Below are 17,115 nucleotides of genomic sequence, written 5' to 3'. Positions count from 1 at the left end.
AGATAAATATTATTGTTATTACGTGTTTGATAATTTAAATTTAAGTGATAGTTTATCAAGAATAATATCATTAGAATGAATTTTTAAAAATCGTAAAGAAGAACACAAAAACAGAAAATAAAAAATTAGCACTCCCCAACCAATCATGAAAACCCTTTTAAAGGGCATGTGTATATTCACTCGGAGAAACACGTGGCTATCTCCACAAACATTTCACGCTTCGTATTTCACATAGATATGCATGATTCTACATCCTTATCATTATTACATTTATTATTTTATCAATAAAATTATTTCAATGTATAATTTTAGTTCACAAGTTAATTAAATTTCTAATATTAAAAAAACATTACGGTAATTAGAGTGATAATTATAAAATAAAATAAAATAATTTAGGTGAGAAGAGTGAATAAATAAAGGAGAATTGGAAAGAAGATGACAGAGAGGTAGTAGTAGTAGGAGTAGGGAAGAGCATAGAGAGAAAGAGAGAAAGATAGAAAAGGGAAGAGAAGTTGCTTTTGGCGGTGTGGGAGTCACGAGAGGAGCGAGGGAGTCACAAGAGTCACAAGAAAAAAGGGAGAAGCGTTGAAGGGAGAAAGAATGGAGAGAGGTAGTGGGAAGCTGGGGAGGAAGAAAAGTGGTGGAAACGGACAGGTTCTAGACGGTTCCAATATTATGGAGTTGGTTGGAAACGACCAGGTTTTCACCACCTTCGTCGACAATAAGTTCCAACAATTAGACATAGACAGAGATGGCAAACTCTCTGTCAAAGAGCTCCAACCTGCTGTTGCTGACATAGGTGCTGCTCTCGGCCTCCCTCCTCACGGCACCAATCCTGATTCTGATCACATCTACTCCGAGGTTTCTCTTTTTTCCCTTTCTTAAATACGAGGTTGTTTTCTAACCAATTTTGTGTCTCTACAACACTAGCTACTGTTATATATCTTCCTTAATTCGCTTATGTTCCTGTCTGTTATAACCGCCTTGGAGTTTTGCCAATGCTGTGAGCATGTCAGCTTCTTCGACTTGAAATTTATGTTCTGCTTCATGTGGAAGAGAAAGTTTGTTATTGCTTCTATTTGAGTTTTTACCACGCGATTATTTCAATTACGAATAAACCAAAAAAGAAAAGAAAAACTCAGTTTCTGCTAGAATAAAAGGTAAGATTCAGAAAACTGTTGTTGCTGAGGAAATAATGTGGCGTATAGGGATGAAACTTTTTCCGTGGCTGTAGTTTTGGTAGTATCATCGTGAATTGCCTTTGTGATAAATTATTATTGGTGGTGTCCAAGGGGGAATATATAATTGACTCATGTATCCTCTTTGTGACATCATTGTATCTTCATCTGATTTGTTTGGGTTCCAATGTCTGTTGTTTTAGCCATATTAAAATATTGTTCGTTTGTGGTTTAGGGCTTTAAGCTTTGTTTTTATCCAATGTCTTTGGCGCATTTGCAACATTTTTAATGTGCTTTCAATGCTTCGGACGTTGATGGAGAGGCAGACCTTAATTGATTTTTACAATTAGGTTTTCTGCCATCTTTTTTTATTCTGGAAAATATAACATGTTGCTTGGGATACATATCCTTTTCGGGCAATTATGGAGCAAGTTTTTTGTCAAAATCTTGACTTCTAGTAGGTCCCAGAACCATCCTAATCTGTTTATCACAATTTGGACATATCCTTCAATATGATAAAATGGTCGGTCCTGTGGGACTACTTGTCTTTTGATTGCAAACTTGCAATTGATTTCTCTGCTCCACTTAACTTTTTGTGCTCATTTTCTTATCTCTGTGTGAGGAGGAATCTAACGAGGAATGTGGTAGAATAAGCTGCCATTTTGACATTTCAGCTTTAAATAAAATATGTATTTAAACTTAAAATACACTTGAATTTAAGACTACTAATAAATAATAGTGGTAGAAAGTTTTGAGTTGGACTTTGTAGTGCAAAAAGTCAAACTGCTATTATTCTAGTCAATGATAAATCACAATAGCTGCATCCAGAAACAGAAGGCAATGTTTTCGTGGGGACAGCCAAAGGTTTTCTTTAGGGTTAAAGCGTTCTCACCTACCTACTAAAGAAGGCCAATCAATAAATTTATAAAGTCACAAGAAGACAAAACAAAATAAAAGTAGCATTTGGTTCTAAAAGAACGTGACGTGGTGAGGATTAAATGGATTAATTTTCTCTTTATTATTTGCTTTAAAGGATTAATTATGTTTGTGTGACAGGACTTTGATTGTCCAATATGTTTGAACCAATCAAGAAACAAGAATTGACATGGAGAATTATCTGTTGTGTAGGTGTTGAATGAATTCACTCATGGGAAGCAGGAAAAAGTGAGCAAAACCGAGTTCAAAGAGGTTCTCTCTGATATTCTCTTGGGTATGGCTGCTGGACTGAAGCGTGACCCAATTGTGATACTTCGCATTGATGGGGAAGATCTTCTGGAATTTGTTAACGGTTCAGCTTATGAAGCAGAAATGGTGTCTATATTCTCTCAGATTGAATCCCCTAACAGATCACTGCATGACCATATAATTGAAGCTCTTGGCAAGCTCACGGTGGAACAAGGAATTCCTCCTATAGCAGATTCTTGGGTAACCAATTTACACAGATGTCGTTGACTTTCTTTACAAATGTAACATGTTTGCTTTTTTTCAAACACGACCAAAACAGTTTCTCATGTTTTTTGCCGGTTTAGGTTTTAAGCAACATTGTAGAACCGGCACTGCTGTCTCAAGATAGATCTGGTTTGGATAAGCCTGTTTCTCAGGAGACATTTTTAAAGGAATTTAAGGTAGTGGCATTGGCTGTGGCGAATCGTCTTAAGGAGCAACCAGTCATAGTTGCTCACAGTGAGAACACCTTTGATGGAAGTGGTGTTAAGAGACTACTATCCAACAAGTTTGAATTGGACAAGGTCTAAGCTTTTTGTAATATATCTTCTATTAGTATTTTCTCTCTTCTCTTCTTCAACCTCCTTATATTGAACACATATGTTGCAGACTTTGAACTCAGCTCTAGAGACTTTGCCTAAAGATCGAAATGGAAAGATGTCAAAAGAGTATCTACGGGTGGCACTGGACATTGTGGCTCCATCCGCTGGTTTACCTCCCCTTGGTGCAATTGAAGAGGTATATATATATATATATATGGTGTCAACACTTATCTTCAATTTCTTTTTTATTTCGGATTTACTAAGGTGGTTCCTTGGCCATTTATTGAAACATTGAGGTGTTTGGTTGTGCAGATGGATAAGGTTATTGGTGAAGTGTTTAAGATGGTGAATGCAGATGAAGCGAAGATGGTGAAAGAAGAGGAGTTCAAGAAAGTTTTAACTGAAATACTGGGGAGCATTATGTTGCAGTTGGAGGGAAGTCCCATATCGGTTTCTTCAAATTCAGTGGTGCACGAGCCTCTAGACTCATCTTCTACACTTCTTCAACCATCCTCTAGTGAAACTGCACCCTAGCTGTACGTACGTGTTTAACATATTATTCACGGCTAAATGAACAACCATCAAATATATAATAAAAATTTTATTTATGTAAATTATCATTACTCCCATAACTTGTGTTTTTTCATGTGGAGCTATTTATGAATCTCGAAAATATACAAACCATAAATGATTACTCTCAAGTAGGATTATTTTACTATAATGATATGCTGCATACATTATCAAACATTGTGAATGAAGCATTGTTCAAATTTGTATCTTTCGCTTTATTTCGTGAGAGTCATGGAAGATCGTTTAAAACGGCATTGTTAGGGATGGTTCCACAAAAACCCATAGCCAGGTTCAAGATATCATATTCTCCATCCACCCAATCCAAACCCTTCTTTGGTAGGCTAATGGAGACACTGTAATAGATTATGCAGGCCAAGAAAGGCCCGGCCCAGAAAATCCAATGCCCATTCCATAGTGGGCCTCCGTGAAGTAACGCCGAGCCCAAACATCTTGCCGGGTTCAGGCCCGCGCCTGCATAACCGGGCCTCCCTGTTACCGTTAAGGACAGAAAAACTGCGAGTGCGAGGGATGCTGCTACCACGAGACACACCATTGGAAAGCCCAATTCCTTGCACCTTTTCTTATCAAATGCGAGCGTGATACCAACAAAGAGTACCAGAAGTGTGCAAGAGAATTCCAACAACAAAGCATCATGCGGCTTTATCGAAGAACCTTGTCCTTTGTCACCAATTGCACAACCTCCCAATGAATATGTTTGTGCTAATTCTGGCTCCATCACACTCTTCAGTACAAAGAAACCAATTGTTGAGCCAATGCACTGTGCTACGACGTAAAGGACAGCACGAGAAAGGGTGACAATACCCTTTAGAGCAGCGACGAATGTGAAAATAGGGTTCATATGACCCCCGGATAGAGGAACTATCACAATTAAAAACACGAACACTATGATGAACACTGCAAAGGGAATAAGAAGCTTGGGATTGGACTCGTGTGATTCCAAACATGCAACAGTGCAACTGGTTAGAGTGAACATTAGTGCACCAGTTGCAATTAACTCTACCAAAGCTGCTTTCCACGTCTGAAAAAAGGAATTAAAAGCATGTTATTGCCGCTCGGTATATATTACTGAAAAAAGCACATAAAAATGATAATTGGAGACACGAATTCGAAAACCTCCACTGTGAAAATTTCATGGGCACCGATGAAGGTAAGAAATTTGGAGTCTGAAAACTTGTCATGAACCAGACCCCTAGGCTTTGTGTCACCACCACCACCATTAACGGGCATTGAAAATTGGTCGTTCATTTCAACTACTTGCGAATTTTATGTATCTATTATGTGATATCTGCGTTCTATTTATCACTGAGTCTGCCAAACGCAATCATTGTGGAATCGCTTTCATGGCATCTTTCACCAAAGATTAAAAATAATTTCCACTGATTTTTTTTTTTTTTTTTCATTTTAGGTTATGGTGAGAGAAAGAAGACACATAGTATGGGTGGGAGAGGAAAACTGGTACAAGGATGGAAGATAAAATGATGGAGTGCTCTGAAAACGATGAGGGGAAGTATAAATGCGGTGTGTGTGGATGAAAAGATAAAGGAGTCGAATAAGTCATTCTGAGTGGAATAAGTATATTAATAAACGGGCACAAAAGTTACCAGAAGCGATGAAGAACCCAATTATCTTTAAATGAATATTTCCAAATAAAGATGTTTCATCGTTTGAGCCAGAACGAGAATTGAAATTGAATGGTCACAGTTATAAATAAGGACACGCAATAACTGTTCCACTAACATTTTCAAACTATTCTTTGATTCTGCAAACGAAACACCTCTGTCACTGGGACTCTCTGGTTTTTTACTTTTCCTCGGATCAAAAGGTTTATTCCATAACGCCATAAGCTTTTTCGTTGTATCTGTGGAGAGTTTTAATATTTTAAACCTTTTCACATTCTCTCAGATAAATAGTTGGAGCAAACATTCAGAGTAAAGGATTAAGATAAACACCAAAAACATGAACTGAAATAATCATTTTATACAGCTCCTTAATTTCTTCACTCCAAATACGACAACAAAAACTTGCCATGGTTTGAATGTTGGTTGTGTCAAACCAAATTGACCAGCCAAAATATATTTTGTTTCAGACTTGGAGTTGGAACCCTGCATTGCATTGTTCTGGCAGATTCTTTGAGAAAGAAGTATCAAAAACATCATGTTCTTCCTCAAGCCAAACCAAATCCTCCTTTGGCAGGTTCATAGACAGAAGATAATACACCATGCATGCCAAGAAAGGCCCAAGCCAGAAAACCCAATGCCCATGCCAGAGTGGCCCTCCATGAAGCAATGCCGGGCCCAAGCATCTTGCTGGGTTGAGGCCCACACCAGCATACCCGGCCCGCCCAGTTACAGTTATGGACACAAACACTGCGAGTGCCGTGGCCCCTGCCACCACCAAACACACCATTGGCAAGCCCAACGCCCTAGACCTTTTCTTGTCAAACGCCAATGTGACACCCACAAAGAGTACCACAAATGTGCATGCGAATTCCACAAGCAAAGCGTTCTGTGGCTTAATGCCAAAACTCACTTTTTGTCCATCAATGGCACAACCTCCCAAGGAATATGTGTAGGCTAATTTGGGGTCTATGACGCATTTTAGTATGAAGAAACCAATTATTGAGCCAATGATTTGTGCTAAGACGTAGATGAGAGCACGGGTGAGAGTGACAACACCCTTCAAAGCACCGATGAATGTGAAAACGGGACTCATGTGGCCCCCGGAGAGAGGAACTGTGACCAGTAGGAACAGAAACACTATCATGAAAACTGCAAAGGGAACAAGAAGCTTAGGATCCGTCCCGTGTGAGTCCAAGCATGAAACAATGGAAGTCGTCAAGGTGAACATTAGAGATGCAGTTGCTGTTAATTCTGTTAAAGCTGCTTTCCACATCTGAAACAAGGAAACTGAATTTTTATTATCGTTAATGTTGGGAATAGTCCAACATTAGAGGATTTAATAAGAAGAACATAATTACCTCTGGTCTGAAAATCTCATGTGCTCCGGTGAAAGCATAACACTTTCGCCTTACAGATTTCTTGAACAACGAAGTGAGTGGTTTGTTAGTATGAACAGATCTGGAAAGTGGTTTAACAGCTACTACATGGGAATTAGCTGAGTCCATGTTTCCAGGGTTTCAAGAACAAAGGGGTGGCTGGATTCTAGTTGTAGAAACTATTTTTACAAAGCATATTAATTAGCCACCTTAATCATAAGGGTGTTTGTGATTGAAACTGCGAACAAAGTGCTATTTATAGAGACCTATAGTGCCAAAATAAGTTATGGCGTTAATTCGTCTTAAGTGTCACCAATATATATATATATATATCACAGTGACTACTGCATAATGGTTTGGTGGAATAATAATGTGTGTCTGCGTGAATGTCTAAGACATGGATAGGTTTGAGCTCACTTCTTTCTAGTTCTCCACAACTTCTTCGCTGTGAACAAAGCCAAGTTTTGGAGCTTTATGCAAATTCCAGTAATTGAAATATTCAAAAGTTGACCAGTATTCGTGAATATGTAGAATAACATTGCCATAATATCAAGACTCTATTTAAAATGGACATTCTGAAAAAACATTGGTATTATTCTTGTAGTTATTGCTGCTTTCTGGCTTGTTTCTTTTTTACGAAGTTATGATCAAAGCTTCTGCATTGTATTTAGAGGGCATATTTTAGGTATATACTGAAAAGATAAGTCTTGACAGGATCAGTTATCCTCTGCAATCACCGAGCTATTATGCATGATTTTGGAACGAAATGCTTATCCAACTTTTTTTTTTTTCTGATCTATAACAACAATACAACTGAAGCAGAACACTATCAAACAGAGAAATTCTGTTTTGATTTTATTTCTTATGTTCTGGAAAATGAGAAGACTCTTACCAAAAGGACTATGACAGATGCAATAACGAATGAATCTATATAGAAGTTCAAAAACAAAAAACTGATAGCCAAATTTGCACCCTCATTTTCTTTATATCAGACTAGAACAAGCATTTTGTCATGGTATTTCAAAATTTGAACTTTTAGTTAATTCAACGAGAACCTGTGATCTTCAACAGATAGGTAATAAATTGAAAAGTTAAATTCTGACATCAATTATCACATTAATGCATGCAATAACACAACCTGGTTGAACTAAGGACTAAGAAGAAAGAAAAGATATGAGTGGAAGCGATGATTGTACATAATTTGAGAGGAATGAAAGAGTTAAAAATTGGATTGGTGAGTGATTTTCCTGGTCTTAACGTCATGCAACATGAAATTCCTGATAATTTTATCAGCTTTGGTGATACCGGTGACACCAACAGCATCAGGGTCTTGAATAATGGGATTACGAAGAGGATTCAATCCCTCCAAACTCGACCTTAACATCTTATCCTTCCTCAAAAAATCACTTTTTTTATCGAACCAATCGCCCCAACCTTCTCTTAACGGTGAAACCCTTCTTCCCATGCCCTTCAACAAAAGCGCGTCCTCAACGCCCTTCACCTGCAACACCTTCGACCGCACCTTCTCCTCCACCGCCACGTCATCGGACCCAAACACGGTCTTGCCGCCATCCTCCGGGTCCACAAAGGGCCCCTCGTCGTCGTCTTCCATGAATGAGCTCTTGCTGATGGCCCGACGGATCACGCCCTCCGCGTGATTGAAGAAGTACCCGGACACGCCGGAGTTCCGATCCAGAGGCTCGTCGTCGTCGGCGTCGGCGTCTATGGCGTCCTCCGGCTCTTCCTCCACCACGTCGAGAGCGTCGATGGTGTCGATGGTTTCCTCGCCGGCGATGAAGTCGTCGTTGACGGAGTCGGAGAGGAGGGAGTCGAAATTGACATGGCGGGAAGGGTGGGAGAGGGTGGCGCGGCGAACGAGGAGGGAGACGGAGACGCACACCAACAGAAGGAGACCCGAAACGACGACGCACAGGAACACCCCGCGACGGGGACGACGCCGGGATCGGAGATTTCTCAGCATTTTCTTACGTTGAAAAATTCTCAACGGAAATGCAATGAACGATGTTTCAAGTGGGCCCAATTTGGTGGGCCATCAATTGGTGGTTACCAACATCGTTTCCTTATATATAAAAAAAAAAAATTCCTTATATTATTAAATCTAATATAGCAAAATTTTTCTTATGTAAATTACAATTTATTTCTCTAATACGAATATATTTTGAAATCACATCGCGTCTATTTGAATTAAAATTAGAGTAACTTGAATGCACATTCCTTGGAAATGTGTTTGTGCTATTATTAAGACATGTTTATCGAAATTTAAATACTCCAACAAAGATTATACAAGTTATACAAAGTACCATATACAATTAAGAATACTCTCATATGAATATTTAGTACATTTAATTATAAATGACATGAATGATATTTTTCTTTTGCAAGATAGGATTATGTTATTCTCCTAAAAACACAATTGTAGAAATTATTAATTATTACACGTAGTTCATTCCTTCATTTGTAAAAAAAATATATATAAATTTACGCTCTATTTTTTACCAACGATAAAATAACTATTGAGCCTTTTACGTTACAATATTTTAACATAATTGATGTTTATAGTACTTCAAATGATATATTAAAATGACTCAGTATTTCTTAATGATATATTAAAATGACTTAATAGTATTTGTTGTTCTTTATATATGTAATAATGATTTGATTTTTTTTCCCTTGATATGATTTCTTTATTTGTTTATACTTAATATGAATTACTTCCGATAAATAACATTAACACTATTTTTTCCCATCTTATCTTACCTCTTAAACTAGTAAAAAAAAATAAAAATGAATAATCTAATATATATGAATTCTAAACGACGTTAGAATATAGAAATTATATTGAATATAGAATCATATTAAGTCAAAAATAAATAGAGGAAAAATAATAAATCATTGTTATAAATAAATGAACAAAAAATACTATTAAACCTACTAAAATATAAGATTGGTAGGTGTTTCGGTACACTCAATACTTAAACTTTTTAATGAAAAAATTTTGACATAAATTTTAAAGAGAACAATATCTTATATCAGATAATTAATCATATATAAAATGATATCTCGAACATATTTGAAATCCGTGCAACCCTAAAGATACCTCGGATTTGGATATGGTGATTGACCATGACGTCGAAACACGAACAACACTTTTGAATTATGTTGGACGGTTGAATATTGTTGTTGGGGATTTTTCTTATCAGGTAATTAAGTTGACCACCTTAGTGATGATAGTTGAAGTACATTAAGATTGTTGATGGTTGCTGCAATTCGTGTGCTTAATCTAACTTCAACTCAAAAACAAATCCTCAACATCTTCCCATCAACTATAATACAATATGATCTCCATGAACGACTTGCCTCCTAACTAACCAACATTTCATGCATATAACAAAAGTTGTGTGCATCATGTCTCACCTAATACAAACTTGTCACGCCACAACGTCATAGACATGCTTGGAAGATTATATGTATATATATACGACTGATTCTGTTTTCTCTAGGTACAAGAAATTACATGCATCTGATATATATCACCACCTAAGAAGAAATATGGGAGAAGAAGGTATTTGGAAAGATGTTACAAAGCAAGGGATCAACCCTGGGAAGGCTACCATATTAGCTCTTGGCAAGGCTTTCCCTCCTCAGCTTGTCATGCAAGAATATTTAGTTGATGGATATTTCAGAAGCACAAACTGTGACAATCCTGAGCTTAAGCAGAAGCTCACTAGACTTTGTAAGTACATACAAGTTTTCGAGTCCAGATTCTCTACTTCTCTGTTGGATTTTTGTGTTGTCATCTGCTTAACATAAAAGATACCCTATATTGTACTTTAAAAATCTTTTTAATACATTTTAAGTTCAGTAAAATCTAGTAGAGAATCAAAATTTCAAGTTTTCACCAGAGTTTGTGCACTCTTTATTTCCACCACCTGTTACCCTTTCAAACTGGGACACTGACTTTGGCTTAATGTGGTATAAACAGGCAAAACAACGACAGTGAAAACAAGGTACGTGGTTATGTCGGAGGAAATACTGATGAAGTATCCAGAACTTGTTTCTGAAGGGATCCCCACAGTGAAGCAGCGGCTAGAGATATGTAACGAGGCAGTGACAGAAATGGCCATTGAGGCTTCACAAGCTTGCATGAAGAACTGGGGTGGATCATTATCAGAGATAACACACTTGGTTTATGTGTCATCAAGTGAGGCAAGACTACCAGGTGGTGACCTTTACCTGGCGAAAGGACTAGGACTCAGCCCTGATACTCAACGAATCATGCTCTATTTTGCTGGTTGTTCAGGAGGTGTGGCTGGTCTTCGTGTTGCAAAAGACATAGCTGAGAACAACCCTGGAAGTAGGGTGCTGCTTGCTACCTCGGAAACTACGATTATTGGGTTCAAGCCACCAAGTGCAGATAGACCCTATGATCTTGTGGGGGTGGCACTCTTTGGGGATGGTGCTGCTGCCATGATAATTGGCACGGACCCAATATTGGAGTATGAGAAGCCTCTCTTTGAGCTTCACACTGCGGTTCAGGAGTTTTTGCCACACACTGAGAAGAAAATTGATGGGAGGCTGACAGAAGAGGGGATAAGCTTCAAGCTTGCAAGGGAACTTCCTCAGATAATTGAAGACTCTGTTGAAGGATTCTGTGACAAATTGATGAGTGTTGTTGGATTCAAGAATAAGGAGTACAACGAGCTATTTTGGGCTGTTCATCCAGGGGGACCAGCCATATTGAATCGCATTGAGAAAAGACTTGATTTGTTACCAGAGAAGCTAAGTGCGAGTAGAAGGGCTCTCATGGACTATGGCAATGCTAGCAGTAATACCATTGTGTATGTGCTGGAGTATATGATAGAGGAGGGTCTCAAAACTAGAAAAGATGGTGGAGGAGATCATGAATGGGGTTTGATACTTGCATTTGGACCTGGAATTACATTTGAGGGAATTCTTGCTAGGAACTTGTGTGCTTTAAAAGTCACATAAGTGCGACCAATGCTTACTGTTATTATTATCACAGGTACTTGTGTGAGACATGACTCAATCAAAGTGGAAAACTTCAATAATGAATCACATATTTATCAGAACATCTTTACTTTGTATAAGTCCAGTGATTGAAAAAATATCGGAATGCTACATAATAACTTCAGAGGGGCCGTTAGAGAAATAGATTAGGTGTTTCTTTCAGAAAATGGCAAATTTCTGCTAAATTAGTTTAGTTTGCACAGATGGTTTCCCTTCTACATAGAAAAGCGTGTGGTAAAATGTTGTAGGAAGAACTTAAGTCGAAAAACTCTTTTCGTAGAGTCATGATTTCCGAAAATTGATTTTTATGGTGCATTGCGAAACCACACATAGGATAAATACCGTAGTACTTAGACTTTGTGTGAAGCACTTTCAACTATAAATGACTTTGTGTAAAGCACTTCCAACTATAAATAGACTTTGTGTAAAGCACTTCCAACTATAAATAACCGTAGTAACTTAAAATAAATATACTTGGTTTTCTTTCATCCCCAACTTTACACTCCACCAAAGAACCAAACAAGTGAGCCAACACAAAATGTACTCTAACAAGGGTAACCGACCATAATGCCTGATTATGTTAAAATAAGTGTGACAGACAGCTCACACCAAAGCATATCTTCAATCACACCACTCCAGAGGGTAGACGTAGAACAAGCTGTCCCCCGAAAACACTGCAATTAAATAAAAATAAAAATCATGAGGTCAAATATACAAGGGAAATGCTGGAGTGATCTTGAAAAACTGAGCAAAAAGCATTGTAGAATGCCTGGGAGACAAAGAATTGCATCAGAAACTAAACCAACCTTTTGACATAATAGTAACAGAAATCTGCCAAGATGAAGGTCTGGACAATTTCTGAGATAAGAACCATTGATGGCCATAAACCATACCCTAAGGCTACCAACAAATGCCCTCGGCTATCTAATACCTGTGAAAGAAACAGTAAGTTAGTAGGAGACCAACAGTTAGAAAATTCAGTAAGATATACCATTAAAGAGACAAACAAAATAACAGCAGCAAGCAATCAAGTAACTGTTAGCTATCAAATTGGTTTTAACTTAATTGAGAAACTCGGAACACGTTGATTCAAATGGAAAATTAGATACAGGTAGAACCCATGTCCTGGTTAAAATTCTGGTAGAGGAAAGATGTCTTAGTTAATACAATTTAAAATGAAAGAGGAACTAAAACTTATAAAGGAATGCTCAAATTTCAGACCTTTCAACAAGATAGACATTCGAAAAACAAATATTGTCCTAGGGACTCTGACAACCAGCATGTGTCAAAAAACAACTGAGCATCAAATTTAAAAATGAATTTTGAAGTTTTCATGATCAGACCTGAAGAACCCAATGTGCACAGCTCAAGAATCTTGCAACACCCAGTGCAAATACGTAATGGGCTGTGAATGGCTCAACAATCTGAAAGTGTAAAATGAAAATAAAAGAGAGAATCAGATTCCATACACAAAATCTTGAAGATGGAATTTTAAGTTAAGAAATAACACCTTGGTGTTCTGCATGACCCGCAGCTGGGGCAGGACTGAGACAGCTTCCAGATATACGCAGAATGCCCAGGAAATCCTGTTTAATAAATGATGAGAAGTTGATGGATGAATAAGCAATGCTAACACAGCACAAGGGACCACCTGCGTTCAATTCAGAAGTAAAGAACATCAAACTGACTCTTGGTAAACTTATAAGCTACAAGCAATGTAAGACAAAATAACAAACATATGAAAGGGAATGGGTTTTTAAATCTCTCAAAGTAGACAGAAGGAGTGAGTAAAAGGAAAGCCACACTAAATATATGGTCAGCTGCAGTTTTATTTGATGCAATGGCACTTGGCTCTGTCAAAATAAGAGCAAGTAGTAAGTCATACTTCGTGACTGCCATTATAAACTAGTGATAGGAAGTTAACTTCACATGCATCATGTCACGGTAAACAATTCTCCCATGACTTTACAGATCCAGACTTTCTGTTCTTATTCATGCAGAAGGATGTTTGCATTGGTATCATATCGTCAATACAACTATTTCAATAATTGGAAAATAATTATACTGAAAGAATAATTTTCAGTACCAGCAATGTCTACTACCACACCTAGCTAATGTCTTAATGAATTGTGATTATGAAACGGCTACCATCTTAAGACACTATATAAAACTCTAACACTAATATGGTCAAGTTTCCCATTCCGGCATAAAGAAAAAGAAAAAAATGATTCACCTATAAGAACTAATAAAATGTCACTATCTTTTAGATGGTGGTGGGCTTCTAATCTTAGGATGAAACAATAGGTAGGGGAGGCATTGGAGCTTACCACATAGTATATTGCAAAGTTATCCTTCTCCTCCATGTAACTAGCCTTCAGCTTAAAACGAATCATATATATAACCCACAGTGTGGTTATGAAAGTAGCGAAATCAAGTATGGTGTGGATATCATATTCCATGACAAAACTGCAGTAAAGCCTAACAGCTAAAAATATAGCTGTTAATTCCTGGGATTTAAGTGATAACCCTGTTCATAATTCAAAACCATTAGAAATATATACCTCTAACATGTTCAACAACACATAGAATTGAGTAAGCCAAAATACACACACAAATCAAATCAGCCAAACAATGCCGACCAGATTGTCAAAACAAATTGAAAATTGCAAAGGATAAAAGAAAACAACAATCCTTAAAAAACAATAAAAATTTGGCAAAGGAAATCTAGATGGGTTAAATTAAAATCAGAAGAAACCAGTCCCAAAAAATTGAAGCTTCAAAATTTATTTTCTGAGCATTCCCTTTGACATTTAAAATAAGTTAAAAGGAGAAACTCTTAACCTACCCTATCCAATTAACAAATAGAAATAAATAGAAGATACGTGTTGAAAGATCAAGAGAGAAAAAAATAACTATGAGTGTTACCAGCACAAGTCTTCTCCTTCATGAGCTTATAGATGAGGACGGAAATTCCCAGGGAGTGGACAGCCTCAGCAGCAACAAAGAGATTGTCGTGATCGTGGACGATAAAGCGGAGGAGGACAAGAGCCGCCATGCCGGAAACGACGGCGAGAAAAGCCTTCACCTTTGGGGGTTGTCGCCTCACCCATGACGTGACGGCGTAGATCGACGTTCTCTGAGGTCTCATGGGGTCGCTGATTCAACTTTTTGGACACCCAACACACACGCACGCACGCACGCCTAAACTACAACCAACGTTGGATTGGAACAAACAGAGTAAACAATAGCCCAATGCCACAACGGAGACTCGAGACAAAACAAATGGATCGATATTTCTTTCTCTTTGTTTTCTTTTCTCTCTCCAATCCAAAAGTTTCCACTCAAAACAATTTCATAAGAAACACCCACCAACAAGTGCCCTAAACCCTAAGGATATGATTTTAAAAAAAAAAACAATATAAAATATTGATTATATACAAAATATATATATGTATAATAAATTCGAATAATTGTCTCAAAATTATTATTTTTAAACTATTTTTGTTCTTATAGGAGATCTACTTACCTACCTGCAAACTACTTTTTGATGTTTAAGTTAATAAAACCTGTGAGTATATAAGGTTCAATTCATTCATTAAATCCGTTAATATTTATATATCATAATAATAATAATATAATAATAACATAACAGAAAAATAATAATAACTAATTGTATTAACTGAACTTGGATCGGGTCAAGGCCACCCGAACTTTATAGTAACAAGTTATATTTTCTACTGTTTTGTTGTTTTAATGGGTTATATTATATGTGATGTATTTATTGTTGAACTATTTCTTCAAGAGCACTCTATTTATATGAAAGGGTTTTAATAATGACAGAAACTAACAACTTTAAAATCCTATTTGCACTTAATATTAAATGGTTTAAGCATAAATTTATATTTAAAATTGTGTTTGTATTTAAAAATGAATTTGATAATGCTCTTTTTATATTTTCGTCCACAAAGTTGATTTAGCATAATTATAGCATGCTTTTATTATCACTAAGAGATTTATGCAAAGATAATGTTATTTTGACTTTGAAAAAACAATTCACTCCCTTGACATTCTCTATTTTACATTCTGATTCTTTTTCTACTTTCAAATAAAAGAAAATCACTTTTTTAAAGTGGGTTCTTAAGTATAACTCATGTAATCTCTAAGAACTTTTCATCTTTGCCACACTTCAAAGCAATCAATTAGCTATACTTATATTATTAAATATAATATAAAACATAACATACCTTTTTGTAATGTTATTAAACAATAAATTTATATTCTGGAAATTTATTCTGAAAAACCTATTTTAAAATGCATTTAATGTGTTTTAGAATTTTTGTTGCTAAATGTATTTTATATATATTTTTTGAAAAGATTATTCTAGGAACCCTTTTCAGAAATTCATATTTCAAAATCATTTTTAAAATAGATAATCTGAAAGTCACTCTTATGACCATTCTGAAAATTATATAGGTGCACTTTGAAATTATACGGGTACAGAAAGAAAAAGCCACGACCCACTTTCACATATGGTCGATTTCATAAATTAAAAGCTAAAGAATTTTACCATCTAAAGTCAACCAACTAACATCGTGTTTAAAATACTGTATACAACTATGGTTTGAAAAAAGTTACAGTAATGAAAACAAAAATCTTAAGAAACATATGAACATACAGAAATCAGATTTGATCTTTTTGGTTCAACTGAATCTGATATAAAGAACTACTTTTTCTTTTCAAACCAAACATGCTCACAGAATTGTTTGTTTGTGAGAAATTGAAAATCATGAATAGGTGGTAGTTGATGATAATATCGTCATTCTCACGTAATTTGATATTATAAAAACATTAAATGCGTACCAAATTGTGTGTAGAGGACAAATAATGCCAACTACAATATTTTCCTTCCTTTTGACTTTATCATTCTGAATCCCTTCTTCCATAAAAAACCTTCATTTCTCTGTTATTTTCTCAGGGCTTCAATGGGTTACTACTACACTTATAAACCAAGGAATGGTGATGCTCGTACTCCCAATGTTGTTCTGATTTTGGTTCTGGCCTTGTTTCTTCTGTCTGCACCAAAGCTCTTCTCAGGTCAACCAGAAGAAGAAGAAGAAACCAACTACACCTCGCCTTTTGTCGCACTAATACTCCTAGTATTCATTCTGCTTCTGTTGTCCTTGTTGGGAACTTCAAGAACAAAGGTTGTTTCTTTCAAACCACCGTATTGTCACTGTACGTATGCCTGCTACTGTTACAGATAGTGTTACAGATGGTGCATCAGAAAAAAAACATGTGTTCAGAAGTGTGAAACAATCTTAAACCGATGAATGGTGTTGTGTTTTATGTTATTTTTACTTTTGCTGATGTTTTATGTAATACGATGGTATGTTACGCAGTGATGCTTTACCAGAGTAATTGTAATGTTTCTATGATTGAATAATCTTCAAGCATTTCTGAAGTGGCCATTCTGTGTAAGTGAAAAAGGAAACAGTTTGCATAGTTTTTATAATCTAACTCTCGAACAAAAAAAACC

At 36.5% G+C, this 17,115-nt stretch overlaps 6 protein-coding genes across 8 annotated transcripts; 2 read left to right on the top strand and 4 right to left on the bottom strand.

The window, feature by feature from the left end:
• The first annotated feature begins 432 nt into the window (after positions 1–432).
• LOC114169285 lies at positions 433–5,233 on the top strand. Of its 3 annotated transcripts, none has more exons than XM_028054365.1 (6): positions 433–861; positions 2,307–2,603; positions 2,708–2,926; positions 3,012–3,140; positions 3,257–3,480; positions 4,941–5,233. In XM_028054365.1, the coding sequence occupies exons 1-5, from the start codon at positions 601–603 to the stop codon at positions 3,476–3,478; spliced, it is 1,128 nt and encodes a 375-aa protein (XP_027910166.1). In that variant the 5' UTR covers positions 433–600; the 3' UTR covers positions 3,479–3,480; positions 4,941–5,233. The 3 variants fall into 3 exon arrangements, with proteins under 3 accessions (XP_027910166.1, XP_027910167.1, XP_027910165.1); XM_028054366.1 differs by having other exon boundaries at positions 3,257–3,484; XM_028054364.1 differs by lacking the exon at positions 4,941–5,233 and having other exon boundaries at positions 3,257–3,689.
• LOC114169287 (probable aquaporin TIP1-2) lies at positions 3,531–4,932 on the bottom strand. Its single transcript, XM_028054368.1, has 2 exons — positions 4,649–4,932; positions 3,531–4,553 (listed from the first exon to the last, which is right to left on the bottom strand). Exons 1-2 carry the CDS (start codon positions 4,778–4,780, stop codon positions 3,744–3,746), a joined length of 942 nt encoding a protein of 313 aa, XP_027910169.1. The 5' UTR covers positions 4,781–4,932; the 3' UTR covers positions 3,531–3,743.
• A 46-nt stretch (positions 5,234–5,279) lies between the features above and the next one.
• On the bottom strand, positions 5,280–7,441 carry LOC114169286 (probable aquaporin TIP1-2). Its single transcript, XM_028054367.1, has 2 exons — positions 6,513–7,441; positions 5,280–6,427 (listed from the first exon to the last, which is right to left on the bottom strand). Exons 1-2 carry the CDS (start codon positions 6,657–6,659, stop codon positions 5,618–5,620), a joined length of 957 nt encoding a protein of 318 aa, XP_027910168.1. The 5' UTR covers positions 6,660–7,441; the 3' UTR covers positions 5,280–5,617.
• Positions 7,442–7,613: 172 nt separating this feature from the next.
• On the bottom strand, positions 7,614–8,597 carry LOC114169288 (uncharacterized protein At4g19900-like). Its single transcript, XM_028054369.1, has one exon. The coding sequence runs from the start codon at positions 8,509–8,511 to the stop codon at positions 7,750–7,752; it is 762 nt and encodes a 253-aa protein (XP_027910170.1). The 5' UTR covers positions 8,512–8,597; the 3' UTR covers positions 7,614–7,749.
• A 1,057-nt stretch (positions 8,598–9,654) lies between these two features.
• Positions 9,655–11,974, top strand: LOC114168705 (type III polyketide synthase B). Its single transcript, XM_028053613.1, has 2 exons — positions 9,655–10,284; positions 10,534–11,974. The coding sequence occupies exons 1-2, from the start codon at positions 10,017–10,019 to the stop codon at positions 11,538–11,540; spliced, it is 1,275 nt and encodes a 424-aa protein (XP_027909414.1). The 5' UTR covers positions 9,655–10,016; the 3' UTR covers positions 11,541–11,974.
• Positions 11,975–11,993: 19 nt separating this feature from the next.
• Positions 11,994–14,949, bottom strand: LOC114168707 (putative ER lumen protein-retaining receptor C28H8.4). Its single transcript, XM_028053616.1, has 6 exons — positions 14,505–14,949; positions 13,907–14,106; positions 13,090–13,230; positions 12,923–13,003; positions 12,386–12,510; positions 11,994–12,253 (listed from the first exon to the last, which is right to left on the bottom strand). Exons 1-6 carry the CDS (start codon positions 14,725–14,727, stop codon positions 12,205–12,207), a joined length of 819 nt encoding a protein of 272 aa, XP_027909417.1. The 5' UTR covers positions 14,728–14,949; the 3' UTR covers positions 11,994–12,204.
• Between the last annotated feature and the right edge of the window lie 2,166 nt (positions 14,950–17,115).

Source organism: Vigna unguiculata, chromosome 11, assembly GCF_004118075.2.
Source record: "Vigna unguiculata cultivar IT97K-499-35 chromosome 11, ASM411807v1, whole genome shotgun sequence".
Classification (NCBI taxonomy): domain Eukaryota; kingdom Viridiplantae; phylum Streptophyta; class Magnoliopsida; order Fabales; family Fabaceae; genus Vigna; species Vigna unguiculata.
The sequence above is the reverse complement of the archived record's forward strand: the minus strand, read 5'-3'. Positions and strand labels throughout refer to the sequence as shown.

Coding starts and splice junctions, on each gene's coding strand:
- LOC114169288 (XM_028054369.1), bottom strand. CDS start 8,511: ATGCTGAGAAATCTCCGATCCCGGCGTCGTCCCCGTCGCGGGGTGTTC.
- LOC114169287 (XM_028054368.1), bottom strand. CDS start 4,780: ATGAACGACCAATTTTCAATGCCCGTTAATGGTGGTGGTGGTGACACA. Junction 4,554..4,648: donor ATGAAATTTTCACAGTGGAG/GTTTTCGAATTC, acceptor TCCTTTTTTCAG/ACGTGGAAAGCAGCTTTGGT.
- LOC114168707 (XM_028053616.1), bottom strand. CDS start 14,727: ATGAGACCTCAGAGAACGTCGATCTACGCCGTCACGTCATGGGTGAGG. Junction 13,004..13,089: donor GGGTCATGCAGAACACCAAG/GTGTTATTTCTT, acceptor TTACACTTTCAG/ATTGTTGAGCCATTCACAGC. Junction 12,254..12,385: donor TGTTACTATTATGTCAAAAG/GTTGGTTTAGTT, acceptor ATTTAATTGCAG/TGTTTTCGGGGGACAGCTTG.
- LOC114169286 (XM_028054367.1), bottom strand. CDS start 6,659: ATGGACTCAGCTAATTCCCATGTAGTAGCTGTTAAACCACTTTCCAGA. Junction 6,428..6,512: donor ATGAGATTTTCAGACCAGAG/GTAATTATGTTC, acceptor TCCTTGTTTCAG/ATGTGGAAAGCAGCTTTAAC.
- LOC114169285 (XM_028054365.1), top strand. CDS start 601: ATGGAGAGAGGTAGTGGGAAGCTGGGGAGGAAGAAAAGTGGTGGAAAC. Junction 2,927..3,011: donor ACAAGTTTGAATTGGACAAG/GTCTAAGCTTTT, acceptor CATATGTTGCAG/ACTTTGAACTCAGCTCTAGA. Junction 3,141..3,256: donor CCCTTGGTGCAATTGAAGAG/GTATATATATAT, acceptor TTGGTTGTGCAG/ATGGATAAGGTTATTGGTGA.
- LOC114168705 (XM_028053613.1), top strand. CDS start 10,017: ATGTATATATATACGACTGATTCTGTTTTCTCTAGGTACAAGAAATTA. Junction 10,285..10,533: donor GCAGAAGCTCACTAGACTTT/GTAAGTACATAC, acceptor TGGTATAAACAG/GCAAAACAACGACAGTGAAA.